This window comes from Epinephelus fuscoguttatus, linkage group LG3 (assembly GCF_011397635.1).
Source record: "Epinephelus fuscoguttatus linkage group LG3, E.fuscoguttatus.final_Chr_v1".
NCBI lineage: Eukaryota > Metazoa > Chordata > Actinopteri > Perciformes > Serranidae > Epinephelus > Epinephelus fuscoguttatus.
In genome coordinates, this window is record NC_064754.1 from 44,119,934 (window position 1) to 44,143,696 (window position 23,763).

A 23,763-nucleotide genomic window follows, 5' to 3' on the forward strand; every position below is an offset into this window, starting at 1 on the left:
CTTTCTGTCAACTCATCAGAGGATGCACCCTATTGTTTGCCTGATAATGCTACATTGTCTACATTGTGAACAAAAAAATCCAAGTTGAAATCAGCAGGAGAGCTAGTTAACATTAGCTGGTGGCCAGAACTTACTGCTGATCGAGGCTTTTCTGAGTTACACTATGATGCCTTCAAGATCTATCCAGTAAAAATGACTATCGGGTGAGGGTAAATTATAACATTGTATGTAATTTTTGGGTAGAAACTTGAATAAATACAGTTGTTTGAAGGAGACATTTTTTGACCTTTTCACAGCAATTTAAAATAGATATTAGACAGGGAATCAAGATATATATAAAATAAATAGGGATGCACTGATATGGATTTTTTCAACCGATAAGCGATAATTACCTGCTTCTCGTGGCCGATAACTGATACGATAACCGATAATTTCACATTTTTGTTTTTTAAAAAGAAGTGTATAACCTGTAGTTTTTGTCCACCTGAGGGTAAGAAAGGCTAAGATGAATTGAGAAAATATGACTGATTTAATATTCCACAGCCCTGACCTAACCAAACCTAACTGATATCACTGTTGCTAACACAACAAAAACAAAGAACACTACCTGCCAACATAATGCTGTGAAAAAGAGGGAGATTTTCTGGGGGACTGTCAAATGACGTACCCTCAACGCCCCTGCCCCCATATAACCCTACACTACAGATGAACATAATAATTACAAGGATGTGAAAGTAAAATGGTCTATCGATAACGTATATAGACTACACTGTAGACTGGAGTCTCTACTAACAGAGACAAACAATGACAGCTGACTAATATGAACAGGTTGAATGTGCATCAACAGGTCTGCGTTACATCTGATATATGAAATGTTTATATCATCACACTTTTTATAAACACACCCAGATGCTATCTCACCGTCCCACAATAGACTAGCCTACAACTATCAAGTAGAACAGCGATGTGCTCCTGATTAAACTCACACATTAACACTCAACTCAGACAAACCACCGTGAGGCCGTGTCTCACATACACATAGCCAGAAAGAGAGAGAGAGACGTGCTCCAGACTGGGTTGCCAGGTAACGATACAAATAATCGCTATAACACCTTCAGCACTGCGTATAACCTATGTCGGGTGGTCCAAGATCAGACCCCCCACCCACTGTGTTGGGTTTGTAGATGCTACCCTTGTTAAGTCAATGAAAGCAGTCTGGAGTGATACTGTCTGTGCTATTTATTGGCTATAATTTTAATTATCGGAATAATGCATAATAGTTCAAATGTCCCATTATTGGCTGACAATTTATCGGCCCGATATATATCGAGCATCCCTAATAATAAAAAGACTTTTAAAACTGATTAAAAAAAGTTTTCACGTGAAAAAAGTTGTTTTTTTCACCGTTGTTTCATAAAAGATTCAATTAGTGTTCACTAATGAAGGTCTGAATGACCAAAACATTTCAGTTATTTTTTTTTTTTTTTTGATAATGAAGATTTCTTTGTTTCCCTGGCACAAAAGGGGGAATAAATAATCAACATAAATTCAAACAAAAAAAACCCCACTGGTACTGGTAATTGGTAAAATTGTTATTCTAAACATCAGTATTGGTCCAGAATTTCACAACTGGTGCATCCTTAATTTTAAGTCTCCTATATGATCATTCTAGGATCATATGATAATTGTTAAAATGTTGGATGGCCTAGATCTTTGGAATTATTTACACTGTTAGCTTATTATATTGGTGATTTAGAAGCCGGATATTATTTGTAAATATGATGGCACAGTGCAAGCATAATGCAATTTATTTCAATGGGATTGATAAAGAAGAAGAAAAAAAAAAAAACGACTAACATTCTGATATAATAATGTCCTGTGTGTCTGACTATCAGAGCATAAAAACAAGATAAGAAATGTAGTATCTATCAATACCTGGAATTCCTGGTCCAGTTTTTTCTCTATCCAGTCTGTAACATGAGCCAGAGTGACTTCTCTTTCTCCCAGTTTAGGGCGCGCCTTCAGTTCCAGGTGAGGTGGCTTCCTAAAGCCATACCTATGACAGAGCAGATAACAATAAACTTGACAAATAAACAAATGTAAGCAAGACAGGGTACAGTCACCACCAGCAGAGGGCACAATGTATTCAACAAAGTGCTACATATTTTTTTTCAATAACACATGCAGTTGCAGGGTAGAATGAATATCAGCTGTTCTGAGTAAAGATATCCTTACTGTGTATGTTTCACATGAATTAATAAAAGTATGCGTCTTGTGACTAAGTAACTGTTGACATGCGAGAGGAAGGTGGCTGATTCAGAGTCATCTGAAAGCCATTGTTATCAACAGAATTGGCTGTGTTTTGTGAGAAAGTGCCATCTCTGAGGAGATATGATTGTTTCTCACTCTGGCAGACATTAAAATTCACTTTGCACAGCATCCCATGAATAACGCAGAAGAAAAACAACTCTTTCTTCACATACCATATCCTGTCAGTGGGTGGAGGGGGTATGTTGACAGCCAGCATTCCTTGGAGTTCCTGCACCTCCACTGTAAGCAGAAGGGGTGTGTTAGACACTTCCTCCATCTTCTTCTTGATGAACTCTGTCTCTGTGGCCTTCTGGAAGTATTTGGACTTAGTGATCTTATCAACGAAGCGCATGATCTTGCTGGGTTTGTGGCCTCCAACCAAACTGTATTCAGTAAAAGGAAGGTAAGAGTTAAGGCCACATACTGAATTCAGTATTATTTTAGTATTCATTTAATGGGGCATATTTCAATGTTTATGATAAAAACTTTATTGTTTCAAATATTTTTCTTAAATGATTATAACATACATATTTTCAAATATTCCATAATCTTGTGATAATGGAAATGGATTTACATGAGCAAAGAGAAATTATATAAACTCATTCTCACCCCTCTGCTCCAGTCGAGTCATTTGAGAGCTCTGAGGAGTCTTCTTCATCTGATGAGCCCGCGCTGGACGACTCTTCATCACTATCAGCCAGGCAGTAAGTCCGTGGCCTGTTTCTGTAAACCAGTAAACACAAATGAATTAGCATGCACACACCACACCACACCACACCACACCACACCACACCACACACATGCATGCATGCACTAACACACAAACATAGTTCTGTAGTGTTTCACTGCAATAAGTGAATGAATTTTATTGTACTGTTCCTCTGGAAACATCATTGTTATGAAAAACAATTTGGTATTAGTGTGTCTCGAATCGCATACTTATGCACTAAACACTTAACATTTTGAGTGCACAAGTACGCTACTGCTGGCACACTCAAAATGGTCCAAAAGTTTAGTGTGGAATGATGGACACTTCTCACCCTCAACAGTTGCTATATTTGTGAGGTAGCAGAAGCTATGTCACAAACTTCTCAACTTTTGACACTGCGGCTGGGAACAACAAGAAGCCTATTAGTTATATATGTGTTTCACACTAAGTACCAATACTGTTGTAGAATAGAAGCCATAAGTAAAATTTGTTGGGTCTGTAATGATTTGGTAACTCAAATAATAATGTGAATGCTAATGTTAGCATTCGCTAGCTGGCTAACTTGCGCCTAGCTATGGCAACACATTTGAATCAGCACTGATGTTATGGTTGATGTTTTGGTGGAGATAGCGGTCAAATGTTGGCAATAATGCTCCATCGTCCCTTTGTAATTTGCCATTTAAAAAGAAGACGAAAAAGAAAAAGAGGTGGTTAAAACCCCGTTGTCACTTCCGTTAAGTACAAAATGGCAGTGCGAGATTTGAGACAACACAACCCTATTAAAATTAGTGCACCATGCAAGAAGTACATAGTGTACTACATTGTAGTATGTGCTTTGAGACACACTCTAAGTTAGCCTAAAAACGTTCTGCTCAGTGCGTCTTCTGCAGTGTTTCCACTGTTTCAGACTGATGTAATTTGATTTGAAACTAAATCTAAGCTTGGCTAGCTTCCCTGAGGACTAGCATAAAATGAGCTCACTTCTCATTTACTGTAGGGTTGCAAGAGTATGACATTTTTATGGTCTGATAACTATCTCAGAAATAGCACAGTTTCACGGTAAAAGGTATTACACAAATATTATTACTATTATCAATATCAGTTACAACAACCCTTAAAGCAGTGGTTCCCAACCTTTTTCCTTAAGGGACTGCAATAACTGTGGTTCATCTGCAAGTTTGTGTAAAATGAGGGATTTAGATGAACTTAGAACTTTAGAACTTATTTCCTGTGAATATCATATGAGTTTTCCTGATAATTTTTAGGAACCTTTTATACAATTCTCTATCTGGATTATGTAATTTTATTTTTTAAACAAACATATATACTTAATAGGCTTCTTTTACGACAAATAAAGTGTTCTTCTCACCCTGACACCCATTGTTCTCTTAGCTTTTTGATTATTTTAACTACGTGCTTTTCTAATGCAGGACAAGGCTGTGAAATACAGCATGAGGGCTCTGTGGATATAGCTTATGCTCACAGTGGCCTTATCCTTTGAGATTTTGTCAAGTTTATATTTTGAATAGAAAAGTGTATTTATTTTTATATTTATTATTTGCACTAGCACTGTTGCTTCTAACGTATAGTATAATCCACATCTTATTCAAACTGGAGTCAAATGCAACATAATTTCTTTGTTATGTGCACTGTTGACTGTGTGGATTTGAATGACAATAGTCTATCTATCTATCTTGAATAAAAAATCTCAGTATCTTTCTTCACAGAAGCAAATTAAATGTTGAGATACAGGCCTATTGTATATTCTTAAGAAAAGTAGTTTTGCATCCTCTAAAACTCTGACGGGCAGTACAGGAGAAAATGACATGGGTTGTATTTTTTTCCCCCCAACACTGTACTACATGGTACGATAACCTGATAATCGTCAGTTTTTATGCTGCAATACACAATTTTACTGTATACTGCAGCAACCATAATACCGGCAATCAATCTATCCCTGAGAGGTTCATACTATGTGCACACTGAATTTTATGGATGCACTGATCCAATACACCAGATTGGCATCAGCAAAGACCAGGGCCATCATCAATTATTTAGCAAATATCTAGCATATGATTGAGGGCCTCACAGGAAAAGTGCAAAGAAATGACATACTATATTATGCCTTTTTTGACATACAAAAACTATCACTATTGCCAGTGATATAGTCTGCATAACACTCATATTGAATTATAGTTTTCAATGTTTTATACATTTGAATGTAATAAAATGTAGACACAGTTATTTATATACAGTCAGTTATTTATTTATGATTAGCCTATATTTGCTCACTTTGAAAGGTGAGGTATAGTTGCTTGTTGTAGAATTTTTCTTTATATTTTTTAGCAGTATATTGGGTAGAGGGGACATTTTGAATATATTCGAATATTGGGGGTGGAGGGGTGGATGTTTGAAAATGGTTGTAGTTCTCCTTTAAGTGGATCGGTGATCATTGTAAAAGTCAGGGTTTTGGTGTCAATATCATAACAAAGCCTGACTGAAGCAGAGTGAAGGTAATGATAGTGGGAGAGAAAAAGTTTGATCAGTGCAGGGTGACTATATTTATTCCGGAAGACTGTATCTTGACATGTTCTGTTCCTCTACATTGCTGAGGATGGATTTGGGGGAGGTAAACAAACAGTCAGTAAAACAGATGAAGGCACTACTAAGAAATCAGTACTTAATGAGATGAAGAACTGGGTGGTAACATGGCTAGAGACAACCCCAAAAGTATATAGGTAGAGAATGAGAGTTGCACAGAAGACCTCGTTGTTCAAAGTCAAGCAGCACTCACCAAGAGCAGATACACATCCGATTAACAGCCGCATATAGGTGGAAACCAGAAGGTAGAGAGGGAACAGCAAGAAAAGAAAGGATAAAATATAAAAGACAAAGATATAGAAACTGAGTGAGAGCCAGACAGAATGTGACAGAGACATTTGTACTTTTTAGTGTCAAATTAAGGGGAGAAAAGCATATTATCAAACTGAAATTACATCTTAGGGTTCTTCTAAAATGTGTGTGCTTGACTGCTCACCCATCTTTGCCAAATTCCCCAAAACGGAAGCTTTCTCCCTCCTTGCCCAGGCGAATAAGGTTCATCTTGGTTTCCAGGGTCATCAGAAAGGAACCACTGTAGGAAATCTCCAAGTCAAACCACAGACCTAAAGGGACACACTGTGGTTATTAGAAATGTTCATCTTAGGGAAAATTTAAGAAGTAAAACTGTAAAGTGGAAGATTTGGGGGTATGAGGTATGAGGAGTAAAACAGATGACGCCACTGTCTGGTCACTATATCTACACACAAGCACAGTCATGATACATCAGCGTGTACAAGGTAAAAAGTACCAAATTACAGATGCAATAAATCAATCTCATAAATCTCTATATCACATTGTCAGACCCTATTTATGAGAGATGCATACGTTTTAAGGCCAGTCTCCTCGACAAAGAGCAGCTCGAGCCACAGTCCTTCTCCCTGCCTGTTAAATCTCTTCATCTTTCTCTCACTTCTTTGTTATGCCACCTCTAACATTCTTCCCTCACTGTCTTGCCCTTTCTGTGGCACCATTTGATCCCAAAAATATCACAGAAGTGAGGACTCCAACAGACTTTATGTACTTGATCCCTCCACTTAAACGAGAAAGACAGTGAAAGACTTGGTGAGGGGAGGCGAGAGAAAGAAGGAGAGATCACAAGGTCCTTTGAACGGATGAGAAACAGTTGGAGAGCAGGCAATCTTCCCTCCCAGCCCTGTTTGATATCAGCAGGAAGGGGACTGCATTAACAGGGCTCTCCCTCTACTCTGCCAAAACTGCTGTAATCTGGATTATACTAACTCCTAAAATACCTCAAGGGGCAAGCTATGTGTACTCTGTCTTTTCTTTTTTCTGTCTCTTAACAACAGTGGATCACATGTCCTTGTGTACAAGGAGCCACATCCAATCATGAACTTAGGTGTGGTTTCTCTTAACACCACTGGGAGGCAGCAAATGATGACAGATGACACAGGAAAGCTAAATGAAGTAAAGAGTTAGTGAGTCAGAGGACGATGGCCATTAGGAGATTCTAAACCAGACCACACTACACTTTGCTGCGACTAAGATACATGTGCATGTATGCAATGCAAATGTCCTGAAGTGTGTGCAGATACATGGCGCCACATTTAGTGCACGGCTACCACAGTCCTTTAAATAATCAGATTTAGATGTCTTTCTTGCATAGTTGATAGAATTTGATAGGGTCAAGAAATATAGAACTAGTAGTCCAAAAACAGGCTGTGTGTCCTCTCCTCACTGCTCTGTTTAGGTCTGAACACCAACTGACTGTGCTAAAGGATGTGATAATGCAATGTGTCTGGTGTGCTGAAGAGAAAAACATTCAGTGAGTCAGACAGAAACAAAGTGTGGTGGTGGTGGTGGTGGTGGTGGGTGGGGGGGCAGAGAAATGAAAGTAATGAAAGCAGAGAAAAACACCTAAAGCAAAAGAAGGGAAAGCAGGTTTGAAAGTCAGTTTACAGTCATTTCTGTCTAGACTCATTTGTAGCCATAACAGTTGATAATGCTTCAAATATGGATGTTGCTGCAAAGAAGCTACACATGCTATATGTAGTATACTATCTATTCATGGATGCTTCAGACACATCTTTCCCCTGGCAGCACAAAAGATCTATACAATGTGCACAACTTCAAGGTAAGCACCCAAGATTAGAGTCATCAATTCAATAACCGATGACCAGAAGTCCCCCCCCCCCAAATATCTATACTACTTGATATTTGTGTGTTTTGTTATAATTAGCATTTGAATTCTTGAATTATGGCCAAAAACATGTTGTGTGAGGTCACAGTGACCTTGACCTATGACCTTGACTTGACCAAATTCTATTCACTTAATTGTTCCTTGCAAGTGATGTTTGTGCCAAATTTGAAGAAATTCCCTCAAGGCCTACTTGAGATTTTTTGCATTCACAAGAATGAGACAAACAAAGCCATAGTGACCTTGACCTTTGACTACAAAAATCAAATCAGTTCATCCTTGAGTCCACCCAGATGTTCGTGCCAAATTTGAAGAAATTTCCTTGAGGTGCTCTTGGGATGTTACGTTCACAAAATGGAACGGATGGATGGACAACCTGAAAATGTAACACCTCCAGCCACGGCTACTGCCGATGGAGAAGCATTAAAACAGATAGACAGTTGGACAGAAACACACAGTGAACATCTTGGAGTGTGTGGTGGATAATAATACTGTGTCTGGCTGGGTCTGGGTTCATGCTGGGCACTGAGGTTTGTTAGTTTGGGGAGAAGAAAGAAGAGCCTCTGTTAAAGCTGCTGGATACCGGGCGGAGCTTCCTTAATTGGGGTGAACCGTGTGGCGAAGAGTGTATGCTGCACATACTGCATAGACATGCCTTCACACATGAAGGGTGACTACTTGCATATATCTAGAAATGGACATTACAGAAACTGATGAGTTTGAAGCAGAGTGTATGTGAACATAAATGTGCATAGACACAAGTGTACAATGTACTCCTTGTGGAGATATGCACACAAAGACAGCTGGAGAGGTTCATCGATCCAGTGCACTCAACAGGCTTGTTCCAGGAAGGAGCTGGGTGAGACACGGTAAACGCAGAACTTGAGATGCAGGGAGGATACAGCCACTGCAACACCAGTGGAAATCTCAAAAGGGAAACTAAACTGACCGTTTCCACTTAACGTTTTTTGACTAACACTTGAAGGCAAAAGACTATTGATCATAGAGAGACAGAGCAGAAAAGAGGAGAGAAAATTTCCTTCTCTGCAAAGGTCTAAGCTGTAGAACACAAACCTGCACGGGGCTCAGTAAAAATGCTTTCATTTATCCTTAGTCTCGTTTGGAGCATGCGCCTCTTTCCTGCTTCTTTTCACTCCCAAGCAATATGTCAAAAAATGAAGCACTTTGCTGTTTTAGACTGACAGTAGGTAACGTGGACCAATAACAATCTGTTAGAAAGAAATCAAAACATTTGGCAACATATTGCAGTTTCTGAATGAAAGTGCAATTAAAGCTGACAACCTATCCACAACATCAACAAAACGGTGGCCTATATACACACTGATTGTGTCTGGAGTGGCTACTGAGGTGTGTTTTGCCTGGAACAGTTCCAATACATACCACTGCTGTCTCAGTTGGATATGCAATCAATTCCTGCTCTCATTATAGGGTTGTGTGAGTGCTGCAGTGATAAAAATGAGGCGGTGACTCATAGCACAGGAGAGAGGAAGGAAAACACTGAGACGAAAGAGCGAGTAAGGACACAAAGAGGAAGATGAAATGAAAGGGAATGCAAGAGGAAGAGAAAAAGTTGGAGATTGTACATGTGAAACAGCTGAGGAGACATCTGTCACTGAATGGAAGGGAGAATGAGAGAAGCAGTGTTGTACAAAGGCATGGAAAGTTCATTGCTGATACATGTCTAAAAGTGACATACAAAGTGCCTTCTGATCAAAACTAGACAACAGTTAGCTGAAAACTTCAGCGCTACTTGAGCCAACATGGTTGTGCAAGTGCAGCAGGCAAATGTACAGTCGCTAACAAAGCTAAAGCCTCACATAGATAAGCCTCGATTTACCCTCAGATAACTAGAAGATCTGCTACAGTGCTAAGAGCCTGACTTTATTGTATTCAGCTAAGACCTCACTAACCAATCAAATCCTAATCCTTAAACAAAGCTTATAATCATAAAGTGGATTTCAGGATCTATAGTACATGACACCTTTGATAAAGGAGGTTTCTTCATATTAATCAAGCACACATACCTTTTGGTAACATTTGCAACTAGAGTTGAGTAATATAGAGAAAATCAAATATTATAATATTACTGACCAAATACCTTGATATCAATATTGCTACAATATTGTAGGGTTGACTACTGGCGCTTTCACATAATGTTTAGACAATGAGATCTTAATAATCAATTGTCAGTAGCCCTTTTTACACAGAGACAGTGCTACAGGGCCGCTACAAAGTCCCTTCTTTATGGTGCCTTTGCATTTTTACACAGAACCAAACAATGGTGGCACCGTGCCGCCTCAGTGTGTGACTTCAGATAGCATGCCAGCATCCTGGAAATAGAAGAGGTGTGACGGGGGTAATATTAAACACTACAGCGTCAGCCTCTGGCAGTGCTCTATAAGCAATAACAATGGCATAACAATAACAATAATTTACTGTCTCTGTTATATAGCAGCTGATCTCTTCCTCTGCTTAGAGGGTAAGGACCTCCAGGATCTCACTGTTTTCCCAATTTGTGGACATTTTTGTTTGCTGTTCTTCTTTGAGTTAGTGGCTAGCTACTTTGTAAATCTCTCCTGTTGGGTTGCATGCACAACACGTCATCAAAATGTCACACCCGTCTTGTCCATAGTCCTGTCCTGCCAGCTGTCCCTTTCATATAGACATCAAATCTGGTGCTGGTTACTACCTCCGCGGCCGGTTTAAAGGTGACAACTCTGGCAACTCTGTGCCCCCATTCCACAATTGTACCTTTTATACAGAATGGCAAGGCAGAATAACAGTGTGATATTCCTGCCTTAAACAGGCAGTGTGGAAAGGGCTAGTAATGTGGATGTAGTGATTAAGTGGGTAAAGATAACAGCAGAGCAGCTAGAACAGTCTGGTTAAGTATCACATCACTTGACTGTTATGCAGACTTTAAAACCAGAAGAAGAAAATTTAGACGAAGATGACATCTACTCTCACATCACAATATTGATATAACAGTGATTTACTGCCCAGCCCTACTTGCAACTGCCCAGTACTGAACTCTGAGCAGTATCACTGTTGGTCAGACCGTCTGGCAGCGGCCGTAGAGGAGGGGAAGGTTTGTACTTTAATTTCAAGAGCTCAGAGCCCACAAGTAAAGTGCATGTCTCTCTAACCTTGAGGGTATCGCTGCCTGACAGGCTGAGTGGGTGTAAATGCACATTAGGCTCCAGTGTGATGCACAGTAAATCTCATTTTGCCTTTGCCCTCTGAATGGAGCAGTTATTGTTGTTATAGGCTATGGTTTTACTATTGCTCACTTATTGTGGCTGATAAAACACATGTTTTTGGCTTTACTATTGCTGTAATCAAAACTGGTTTGTGTGTATTTTTACCTCATGAATTTCCATTTCTAGGTTTACAAACTCTTACGGAAAGTTGCATGATGTCAATGCTGATTGACATGTAAACGAAAGTCTTACCACAGGCAATGAATCAGAACATGATGATAAAGTGATCCTTTCCTTTGCCTTGTATTGTGTGTGATAGTGATGTTTTTAACACAGAATAAGGTTGGAGAGCATGTCAGAATCATCCTGACAAAGCCTCAGTACTGTGATCTGCTTAGTCACAGCAGGACTAGAGAAAGAATGGGAGTAGAGGCCAGTCATGAGACAAAAGGTCACTTGTGTCCACATGTGTTTACATGCAGTAGATTGCAAAACTTTTTTACCCGATTTGACCTTTCACACTACTTGTGCTGCAAGAGTTTGAAAATGAAATTATTTGGATTTTTATCTTAATTGTCACTGCCACACTAACTTCATTTCACATATGTTTAAGTTAGCAAGAGGTTGTTGCACAGACATAGTTATGGATCCGATCACATTTTTAAAAGTGTTGCATGTGTGGAAATTCTGCTTTCTTAATGAGCCAGTTACATCCCAGGAGCAATGTTTTATCTGGCCAGGAGAAGAGTTGCAAATTTCAACAATTTTGTGTGTTTGAGTGTACAATTCATTATCCAATGTGTGAAAACGTTTGTGTGTGTATTTGATGGCATACTGTACATGCATATATGCTCCTTAGCTAATGCAAACTAATGCAAACTCAGGGGGCCAGCTTACCATCTCTACTAACCAATTCCTGGGGGAAACCCGAGACTTTAACACCTTCATACAAGTAAACTCTACAGCAATTGTATCCCGATAGACAACTAGCTTGCGTTACCACCTGTTTATCTTTGTTATCTCTAAAAAGAACCCAGCTAACTGACTGGCAGGCGATCGGTGTAGGGGTGTTGCGCTTTCAAACATAAGAAGAACCCATGTGTGCTTTGTGGATAAGCACATTGTGAAAAATAAATGGAGTCTTCACAGAATATTGCACACAGAGCTCAATGTGCCACACAGTCAACATTACATGTCAGTATCACTTTACAGAAGTCACTGAGTGTGACTATTTGTGTGTCAGAAATTGATTTCTCTCTTACCTCGGTAGTCAATGGTGGGTTTAGATGCCCGGAGGATTCTGGGTGTGGCCGAGCCCATGTCCAGTTCTGTCAGGGTTAGCTCATTCATGAAGTAAGGCAACTGACAAAGACAAAAGCATACAACTGAGCTAAGCACACTGTGCATGAGTAATTCATTAGCAGTTTATGATTTATCCTAATTTGGAAAAAAACAAACTGTAGTTTATAACTACTAGTCCATACCCGGGGATGTGTTATGTATAGAGGAATAAGAAATCAAAAACAGTATATTAGAGGAAGTGCAAAATCAGAGCACTGTAAATGCACTGTGTAATAAATGTTAATGTAAGATACACAATGCACACTGTATTTAAAAACATGCTTTATGGCAAAATACATGGAGCATAGTTTTGGCTGACGGCACGGAGGCACGCACGTGCGCGGGGCCATGCGCGGGCACACAGGTACACACATACAGGTTTCGATCCGCAAGTGTTGGAGATGAAGGCTTCCCAGCCAAACTGTGGTCCGATCGCAGGTGTTTTCGAAGTGGTCTCCGTGCATGCACAGCTCGCGCTGCTAATGGTGCTGACAGTATGACTGGGTAGTGGACAAAAACGCGAATTTAAACAGTAGAAATGTGGGAAAAATGCAAAAACGGCATTGTGGCTGTCTGCACATGACCAAGATGAAAGCCTATGTGTAAGTTCAGAGAAGTAGGTCAAAGCAGTGAGGAGGAAAATGGATGATGACAGACAGACGGACGGACAGACGGAGGGAGGGACAGAGGTTTCTCCATTTAATAGTAGGATAATAGTAGGATAGTAGGATATATCTTTCAAAGAGTATAAAGGATGCCAGCTTGAAAAAAAGGAAAGGAAAAATATAGACAGAAGTATACAAGACACAAACTGCACTACATAATTAGCACCATAGAATAGGAAGCACCAAAATATTCATGACTGCATAACTGATTCCTAAGTGATCTAAATCAGGATTCAATTTGAACTCTGTGGGTAAAGAATTCCACGTTAATTCCATGGACAGAAAAAGCTGTTTGTCCAAAAGACGATTTTACACAGGGGAACCTTACAATTCCTATGAGCTGCTCCATGTGTTACTGAGCCGGAAGCTCTAAGTGGATCCACAAGGTCACTGAGAACTGGGGAGCCTGATTATGTAGGCATTTATGTATGAGTTTGAAACTGGTGAAATTAATGAAATTAAGGGCAATGATGTGCTCTTATTGGTTTCCTGTCCAAGATTTTAATTGCTTGATGTATATCATCATAAGAGGTTTAGTGATTGTAGAGACTGCTTGTGAACAAGAGGTTACACAGTAACTTAAATGTGAAAAAAATCAAAGCACGCATGAAAATGTTTGCAGTGTGAAATAATAGAGTCTCTGGTAAGTCTAAATGTATGTAAGTCTTAACATGCTTCTTGAATTTTAGTTGTTAATCTATTATGAGGCTGAGGCAGTTGCTGTCCATTAATATTTAGATTTAACTCATTAGCGTCTGTTGATCAGTGAGACTGTATCGTCTGCATACATCTGAAAACATGCTCCGACACATGATTGTGGCAAGTCATTTATGTATAAGAAGCGGACCAAGAACAGAGCCCCGAGGTGCTCCTATTCCAGCCTGTAAAAAAGAGACTTCTCATTATTAATGACAACACACTGTTCTTGGTTAGACAGATAAGATTAAAACCACTGTGACGTTTTGTTAGAGAAATTAAATTTGCAGAGTTTATGAATGAGGATATCATGATTTAAAGTATCAAAAGCTTTTTTAGATCCAGGAAGACTACCCCAGCAACTTCTCCTTTAGCAATTGATGATTTGAGCTGTTCTATAAGAAAGCACTTAGCAATCTCTGTGGTATAACTCGGATGGAAGCCAAACTGTACAGGATGTAGACAGTAGTTCGATTCTACATAACTGAGCAACTGATGAGCGACAACTTTTTCAAGAACCTAACTGGACCTAACACTAACTGGCCAACAAATACATGCTTGATCAACTACTCCTGATTTAAAAATAGGTATGACTCAGGCTGGTTTCTATTTACTGGGAAAGATCCCACTTGTAAAGGAAACGTTGATTAGATGAGTGAGAGGTGTTGCCAAAGTGTTCTTTCAGAAAGGCAGTATCCAGGTGGAAGAGATCTTTATTTGGGACAGATAGCTCCACACTGTGAACTTTAAAAAGGTATTGGCAAGCTCCTGTACAGAAGAAACAAAAAAAAATATTGAATGCATGAGCAATTTGGCTACTGTCAGAAACTAACCATTCACAATTTTCAATTAATTATTTTTTTATTAATTACTTTTATTAAACTATTTATTTGTTTCAACATAGCAGAACAATTCCCTCTGGCCTCTGTGATAACTGAGAAATAATATTCAGCTTTAGCATTTCTTAATTCTTTACAAACACGGTTTCTTGATCCTTCATACTGTATATAGTCATATCATTATTTAGGCAGTTTCTTATTGCAGTTTGTAGAGCTAGATCCTGTTGTTCAATTTGTTCCAGAATGGACTCATTTACCCAAAGTAAAGAGGATTTTCTGTTTGAGTTGCTAGGCTTTATTAGAAACTTAAAACTGAAACTGTGTACATCATCCTTATTCTTAACCCTGTCCCAGTGCATTTCATGCAGTTCACCCTCCAAAGATGGGAGATCACTTTTTAGAATAGTTAGCGCAAAGTTTCTAGATTGACTGAGAGTTGGGAAGCGTTTTTAAGTCAACTTCCTTGATGTTAAAATCATGGAGTGATCAGATAAACCAGTTAAGAAATTATACAATTTAGTTATCTGTTGTTCCTTTTTAAAAAAAAAAAATAGATTAATTGGTGACTTGCTAGATTTTGGGATTAACCTTGGGGATTAACCACTTTAAATAATTTTCTTAAGTGGCAGGCCACTGAAGACTAGCTAGGTTAGTTAGCTGTCTTGGTAGGTACGTCAGGGTTAGGGTGCCTCAACAACTTGTTTCCTAGTTTTGGTACTTCACAGAGCAACTTGATCGTGATTTTGTTTTGCTTGAGATGACTTGTTTCTGTTTGGTCACGGTTTTGTGTAGCTGTGATAAATACTTGTGTGGAGTAACTTGTGGCCATTCGGGTTGTGGTCACTGCACTCTCAGGGTATCTGCAGGTTTCAGTAAGTCAAATTTAAGACTTTTTAAGACCTTTTTAATGCCACCTTAAATGGAATTTAAGACAGAAAAAACTATAAATGGGCGGCACGGTGATGTGGTGGTTAGCACTCTCGCCTCACAGCAAGAGGGTTGTCGGTTCGATCCCGGGCGTGGGAGCCCTTCTGTGTGGAGTTTGCATGTTCTCCCCGTGTCAGCGTGGGTTCTCTCCGGGCACTCCGGCTTCCTCCCACAGTCCAAAGACATGCAGATTGGGGACTAGGTTAATTGGTAACTCTAAATTGTCCGTAGGTGTGAATGTGAGTGTGAATGGTTGTTTGTCTCTATGTGTCAGCCCTGCGATAGTCTGGCGACCTGTCCAGGGTGTACCCTGCCTCTCGCCCGATGTAGCTGGGATAGGCTCCAGCCCCCCCGCGACCCTCAAGAGGATGAAGCGGTTAGAAGATGAATGAATGAATGAATGAATAACTATAAATATAAGCGATGGTTAGGGATCCCGCTGTACTATAACCAGTGCTTAATTTGTAAAATTAGAAGTGGGGGAACACTTTTTTAAGCGGCACCCGAGCCGCCTCACTGCGCAACTCCGAATGGAATAGTTGTGACATCTAGTGTTGTCACGGTACCAAAATTGGGACCCACGGTACGATACCAGTGAAAGTATCACCGTTCTGAGTAGTATCATGATACCACAGCAAAAATGAGGCAGATGTGCCTTTTGTCATTTATAAAAAGATAAATCACTGTTCTATAATACATCAATGATATTTCAATGGAATAAATTACTTATTGACTTATTCATAGAAAAACAGCATCAATAAGTAAAGACAAGTAAACAAGTAAAGAACAGTCCCTTCATAAGAACAGTCCCTAAAGTGCAGTGAGGTTTGTGGACCGTTACCTGCCACAAAGAGAGAAATGTGAACGGCTCGTTTCTCCTCTGACACGTCACATACCTGTGTGCCGCCATGGCTCAGTTGTCCAGGTACTACTGGGCAGTCATGACACCAACAAAGAGGAAATTAGGCTACTGGACCTGGGGTTGGATTTCTCTGTCGTCGGTAGGGCTGTACCCAAATATTCGGATATTCGAATATTCGTTTCTATGAGTAGGTATTCGTTATGAAAATTTGGTATTCGATATTCGTTTTTTTATTTACTTATTTTTTTAATTTAAATTTATTTTTTTATTTATTTTTTTTTTTACATATTTTTTGGTGCTAAATGTAGTCTTTTTGTTGTTGGTAAATGTAGGTTATCAATAAAAATCAAAACTTTTAAACTGCATTGTTAAAAATGTGAAAATATAGTATAGCCTACCAACAGAGCTTGTGTGCACGGCACGCTTGAGCGCGTCCGTCTGAGGCTGTGGATCAGTGCCAAGTTTTACCACTTTATCACTATTCCCTCTAACTTGTAGCTGTTTTTTCGTTATGTTTTGAATTTAATATGAATTATGGAACCGTTTTTGTCAACGTCTGTTTCCCCTGTTTTGTACAATAAATTGTTTAAAGTTTCAACAAGTTTATTTTGGAATGCGTGACACAAGTGTGTTTTGAAAACGACCGCGGACTGTCACCTGCTCAACGCATCAGTACCTTCAGATACCATGACAGTAATAGATTATAGATTAATAGATTATAATAATAATAATAATAACAATAATAATAATAATGTCAAAATATCATTTACAGACCGATTTAACAGACGATCATTGCTGCCCGACTCACAGGTCCATTTGCGGGTCCCGCGGGTTATGGGTCGACCCGTGCATCACTACTCAGCTCAGTCTATAAAGGCTGTACGCAACAGTAAGGCTATAGACATTATATTCTATTCAGGCCGGCAGAACCAGCAGCGCATCGGTTCTACAGTGCACGGCACTGCTGATTAACCATTTTATTGCAACACAGAGCGTCTACCAGCAACCAATTACTTGCAGAGGCTTCCTACAACTTGTTTCAACGGTTACGATTTAATCAGAAGACAAATTAAACAGGATGACTAGCCAATGTGAAAATCAAAAGAAAGCACAGAATAATGTACTGAAGGAGACTGTTGTGCCATCACATCTTTTTGTGGTTTGAGAGCAAAGATCCGGTCGCCGCTGTGCAAAACGCAATATAATTAGGTCCGAAAAAACCCCGGAAGAGTGCTTCGCAAGGAGTCTTTGAAAGGAGCCGAGCCTGGCGTAAAATCGGAGAGAGCAGGGAGCACGGCCACAGCACGCTGCTGGTTGAAATCTGGACTCGCACTGCGTGCTGAATGATTTATTTTGCAGGCACAAAACTATTTTTAGTCACAAATGCAAGTAAAATGCGTGCACCTAGAGCTCTGTGGAAAACAAATCACTGCCGACAAGTAAAAAGTCATAAATAATAACTTTCACTGCTCAAAGATACTCACATGTCTGGAAAACAAACCACTACAGCAGCATATTGAGTGCCAGGTGGCCAGTGCGTGCCGTTAAGCCCTTTTCACACAGAGCGCGCAAAGCGCAGACCTCCGCCGATGAACCCATTCATTGTGTATGTGCTACTGCCAACACGTGGCGTTATTGGACGGCGCATGGACACTCACAGAAAAGTGCCGTGAGAATAAAAAAAAAGAAAAGAAAGAAAGTCAGATTAAATATTCCTTCCGCAACAATTTTAAGACCTTTGAGTAATGAATTTAAGACCAATTTAAGACATTTCTAATGAATTTAAGACATTTTCAAGCCTTACTTTTAGATACATGAATTTAAGACTTTTTAAGACTTTTCAAGAATCCGCAGGTACCCTGACTCTACATTTGTTAGGTCGCTTGTGGGTTGCTGCTTAGGTGTAAGTTAGCAACATTTGCGTAGTGGTTGACTACATTGTGACCATTTTGTTCTGGGGTTGTTGCAGTCCACTTTTTGGTGCGGTCACTCGTGTGTTACTGCTTTTGGGTATTTCTTGTAGCAAATTTGTTGTGACCTTGTTTTGGGGTTTGGGATGTAGTCACCCCCACAGATCATTGGATCTTAGATTGGTGGGTGTGGCTTCCCAATTCATCAGGTCCATTTGTGTTGCTGGTTTCCTGCATCCATCACAGTAACTTGTGTGTGGTTGAAGACCATAGGGTGTCCATTTTGTGTTGTGGTAGTGGCAGTTCACTTTTGTTGGATCTTTGTGTTGCTGTCTGTATGGAAGCAACTTTGTGGTTGGTCTATGTGTGATGATCCTTTTGGTATGTGGCTGTTACGCTCCACTGTTGTGTTGGTCACCTGTGTTATTGTTTTTGGTGTTGGTAATGCAGTAACTTTGTTTGGCTTTGGGTTTCTTTTCACCTCATGGTTGTAGCCATTTTGAACCACTGATTCGGCTACTCGTGCAGTTGCTGCTTATTCTTGAACTCAGTGGCAGCAGTTTAGTTGGCCCTGTATGATTTAAATCTTGTTTGATCCAAATTTGACCCAAGGTGACACCTTATCAGTCCTATTAATCTGGGTGTTTAGTTGTGTGTCTTAACATACAGCCTTGGTAAGTAGCACTCATTTCTTCTTACATTTCAATGAATAAATAGCATTTGTCAGTGAACTATGGGGTGTTTTAACCGCAATGTATTTACCTTAACTGTCTCAGTACTTGAGATTGACAGTGAGACAAATTATTTATTCATTGTTTTAAGGGTGGGGGTGTTATGGCTGTGTATGTGTTCTGTGCTGCTGTCCCTTCTCCGTCCTTTGTAGATTTGCCCAGGTGTGCTGCATTAGTTAACGAAGTGCAGCACACCTGGCATGGAGGAGGTGCTTAAGAGCTCCTGCGTCAGCAACAGAGGAGAAAGGCTCTGGTGTGGGGACTGCTGCCTCTCACCATGGGGTTTTTGTCGTCTTGTTTGCCTGTTTTAATTCTAATAAATCACATGGATTTATTAGAATAAAGTAACAGTTTCTTTTTTACATCATCTCTGTTTTTCACTTTAACTTTTTCTCTTTCTGGTTGTTTAAATTTCAATGATTTTTACAGTGAAAGGTTGTAAGGGGCTTTGCTCCACTTACCCGAATCTTGCTGAGCTTTAGCTGTATCTTCTTGGAGACCAGCTCAGCCCAGTAGGGCTCGCTCAGGAAGTCCCAAAAGACCCGGCCAAGAGCCGCATTCACCCAGGCAACAGTATCCTCCGCCTCCTGCTCCCCCTCCTCCTCCCTGGGCTGCACCTGAGCTAAAGTGGTGCTCTGAAGCTTAAGACACAGCAGGCAAGTTAACAAACATTAGGAGAAAAGAATACGGATCTCATATCTTTGAACAGGATTCTAAAACATTTAACCCCCTAAATTGCGACCTACAGTACAGGCCAAAAGTTTGGACACACCTTCTCATTCAATGCGTTTTCTTTATTTTCATGACTATTTACATTGTAGATTCTCACTGAAGGCATCAAAACTATGAATGAACACATGTGGAGTTATGTACTTAACAAAAAAAGGTGAAATAACTGAAAACATGTTTTATATTCTAGTTTCTTCAAAATAGCCACCCTTTGCTCTGATTACTGCTTTGCACACTCTTGGCATTCTCTCCATGAGCTTCAACAGGTAGTCACCTGAAATGGTTTCCACTTCACAGGTGTGCCTTATCAGGGTTAATTAGTGGAATTTCTTGCTTTATCAATGGGGTTGGGACCATCAGTTGTGTTGTGCAGAAGTCAGGTTAATACACAGCCGACAGCCCTATTGGACAACTGTTAAAATTCATATTATGGCAAGAACCAATCAGCTAACTAAAGAAAAACGAGTGGCCATCATTACTTTAAGAAATGAAGGTCAGTCAGTCCGGAAAATTGCAAAAACTTTAAATGTGTCCCCAAGTGGAGTCGCAAAAACCATCAAGCGCGCTACAACGAAACTGGCACACATGAGGACCGACCCAGGAAAGGAAGACCAAGAGTCACCTCTGCTTCTGAGGATAAGTTCATCCGAGTCACCAGCCTCAGAAATCGCAAGTTAACAGCAGCTCAGATCAGAGACCAGATGAATGCCACACAGAGTTCTAGCAGCAGACCCATCTCCAGAACAACTGTTAAGAGGAGACTGCGTGAATCAGGCCTTCATGGTCAAATAGCTGCTAGGAAACCACTGCTAAGGAGAGGCAACAAGCAGAAGAGATTTGTTTGGGCCAAGAAACACAAGGAATGGACATTAGACCAGTGGAAATCTGTGCTTTGGTCTGATGAGTCCAAATTTGAGATCTTTGGTTCCAAGAGACGCAGAAAAGGTGAACGGATGGATTCCACATGCCTGGTTCCCACTGTGAAGCATGGAGGAGGAGGTGTGATGGTGTGGGGGTGTTTTGCTGGTGACACTGTTGGGGATTTATTCAAAATTGAAGGCACACTGAACCAGCATGGCTACCACAGCATCCTGCAGCGACATGCCATCCCATCCGCTTATGCTTTAGTTGGACGATCATTTATTTTTCAACAGGACAATGACCCCAAACACACCTCCAGGCTGTGTAAGGGCTATTTGACCAAGAAGGAGAGTGATGGAGTGCTGCGGCAGATGACCTGGCCTCCACAGTCACCGGACCTGAACCCAATCGAGATGGTTTGGGGTGAGCTAGACCGCAGAGTGAAGGCAAAGGGGCCAACAAGCGCTAAACACCTCTGGGAACTCCTTCAAGACTGTTGGAAAACCATTTCAGGTGACTACCTCTTGAAGCTCATCAAGAGAATGCCAAGAGTGTGCAAAGCAGTAATCAGAGCAAAGAGTGGCTATTTTGAAGAAAGTAGAATATAAAACATGTTTTCAGTTATTTCACCTTTTTTTGTTAAGTACATAACTCCACATGTGTTCATTCATAGTTTTGATGCCTTCAGTGAGAATCTACAATGTAAATAGTCATGAAAATAAAGAAAACGCATTGAATGAGAAGGTGTGTCCAAACTTTTGGCCTGTACTGTATTTTATCCCTGCAAATATTCATGATAAGCCACAATAGCAGCTACTTGCTGTTGTTTGTTATTACACAGCTTGTAACACAGTAAGGTTAAATTTGAAATGACATGACAAGTTAGTCACCTAAGAAAGGAAAAGGTGTTAATAGTATAAATGGAGAATGAGTATGTTTTACCTTCTTATCAGCCCCGGGGCTGCTCTGAGGACTCTGGAGAAGAGGGCTGGCAGCTGTAGGGCTGACGACCACCTGTTTTGGCAGTAAGGAGGCCATGTAGACATTGTAGTCCAATAGCAGTTTGCTTCTGGCACTGCCTGCTGTTGTTGAGGAGATTGAGGAGTCCTTTGATCTGGGCAGAGATGCCAGTGCCTCATCCAGACTGCTGCGGCTGCTGCTGCGACTGTGAGAGCTCAGAGCTGTGGGCAAACATTGGAGAAAAGTGAAAAATTACACAATGCACTCAGGTTTTGTCACCGTTTCTGAACCACTAAAACTTAAGATTAGAAGTACCATTTCTCTGTCTGTATAATGTATCAATATATCTGTATAAAAAAATATAAATACATTTAGACAAATTTAGCCTTAAAAAAAGGCAGAATAAGAACAAATAAAAATCTTAAAAATTGTCCTCTGCACTTGCCAAAGGAGACAAATGTCTTGCAGACACAAACTCCACTGAATTGTTGCGCTTGCTGCTATCTGTGCTACTATGCTTCTGCTACTATGTTACTCGTGATATGTACTGTCTGTGCTGCTATGCTTCTGCACCTTATTTGTCATTGTGTTGAGCGTCCAATATGGCTACAGTTCATTGATGGACTGGATTCTGTTTTGTGTTATGTCATTGTTATTTTATACTATGATGCTGTCTACTTTTAATATATTTATCTTTCAGGTTTGTGGTTCTCTATAACATCTTGCCAAAGGACTGCAGTTGCGAATTAGCCGGCTGGCTAAAACTGGCACATTTACAGTAACACTGTTGATTAATGTGTACTGTCCTTTTGTAAATAAAATAAAATAAACTGAAACTGAAACTCACTTTTACTTCCTGCAACACTTGGACCTTTCTTCAAGTCCACCTTGAGCTTGGAAGCTGATAGAAACCTCTGGAACCACTCCTCCTTCTCCCTCCCAGTCCTTCCAAACAGATAGAGGGTCAGGTCTCGACTGGACAAAGTTGACCCCCCTCGTTCCTGTGCTCCTCCCGTCCCCTCTCCTCTGTCCCTTGTGTTGAAGCTCTCACTGGACTCCCATCTGTCACCTTCGGCCTTGGACATGAAATCATCCTGTTTACCAAGTTCAACGCATATGGGGTATTTTTTGTTCCATATACGCTTCCTGGCCAGGCTCTGAGGCATTAAATATACCTGAGGGAGGATGACAGAGGACAGACCTGAGTACAACAAAGTTTTGACCAAATTTCATGGCTTTTTAGAGACAAGTTAGGAGAGTTTCCATACTGTAGTATTTGTCATTATCCATATTAATGGGCAACATTTTTTATAAGACAATAGACAAGACTTAAATAGACTTAAATGAATTTGTGTTATGCTTCACTTCACTGATCTACTATTTCAACAGGAAACTACAACTGACCTCAGACTAGAGAGACAATTACGAAATGACTATTTTTAGAATTACAACATACTTTGCTGTTGGTGAGATCATAGATCTTCTGACTGATGTAGGTCACATCAGGTTTTGGCTCGTTGTGAGAGGCACGGCGGGGGATGTTGTGGTTGGGCTTAGACAAACGAATGATGGAGCCCTCCAACCGAACATACACAGACTGCGTCAGTGTGGCATGGTATGTCTCTGGGTCATAGTTTGATATCTCGTTCATCCACCCCTGGAGGAAAAACACAATTATTTTACATAAGGTAGATTACTTTGCAAGGATTGAGTTCCAAAACAATCATACTTGCTACTGCAATTTCTATGTGCTGTGTATGCTTTTCAACAAATGCAAACACAAAGAAGATAACAATCCAAAACTGTGCCTGGAAAATGAAGACACTGTAAATATCTGCTCACACTGTGTTTTCAGCCATGTAACCATGCCTCTATGACCTTCACTGATAAGAGTGTGTGCTGCATCCACTGTCTTTTCGAGTGCAGTTTGTTGTCATTTGCTTTGTGTAGTGTTGCACGGTATACCAGTACTAAAATAGTACCGTGGTACTAGAGTATTCCAAATGGTACTATACTGCATTTGGAAAATACTGGTACTTTTTAAATTGATTCAATTCATTCATTTATTTTACTCATTTATGCACACAAACACCTTCCTTGTTCCTACTGGAGCACATATTGCGCAAGTGGTGTGTATGACAACACCTCTATCAACATTCGCAGCTGGCGTACGTGAAAAAAGACAAGAGAAAGTCTGCCTTGCCAAGGGAGACAACACGAGAGAACACCAACTTGGTAAAACATTT

At 40.2% G+C, this 23,763-nt stretch overlaps 1 protein-coding gene across 2 annotated transcripts in view; it reads right to left on the reverse strand.

The window, feature by feature from the left end:
- LOC125886537 (testis-expressed protein 2-like) overlaps positions 1-23,763 on the reverse strand; it is a 55,872-nt gene that overhangs the window by 2,964 nt on the left and 29,145 nt on the right. Inside the window, exons 4-12 of one of the 2 annotated variants that reach the window (XM_049572810.1) lie at positions 22,974-23,174; positions 22,365-22,692; positions 21,500-21,738; positions 19,429-19,608; positions 12,259-12,358; positions 6,057-6,183; positions 2,920-3,027; positions 2,484-2,693; positions 1,936-2,056 (exon numbers count right to left, since the gene is read on the reverse strand). In XM_049572810.1, the coding sequence (XP_049428767.1) occupies positions 1,936-2,056; positions 2,484-2,693; positions 2,920-3,027; positions 6,057-6,183; positions 12,259-12,358; positions 19,429-19,608; positions 21,500-21,738; positions 22,365-22,692; positions 22,974-23,174 (1,614 nt within the window). Of the gene's footprint in view, positions 1-1,935; positions 2,057-2,483; positions 2,694-2,919; positions 3,034-6,056; positions 6,184-12,258; positions 12,359-19,428; positions 19,609-21,499; positions 21,739-22,364; positions 22,693-22,973; positions 23,175-23,763 lie in introns of both variants that reach the window. The other variant, XM_049572808.1, reaches the window with a different exon arrangement.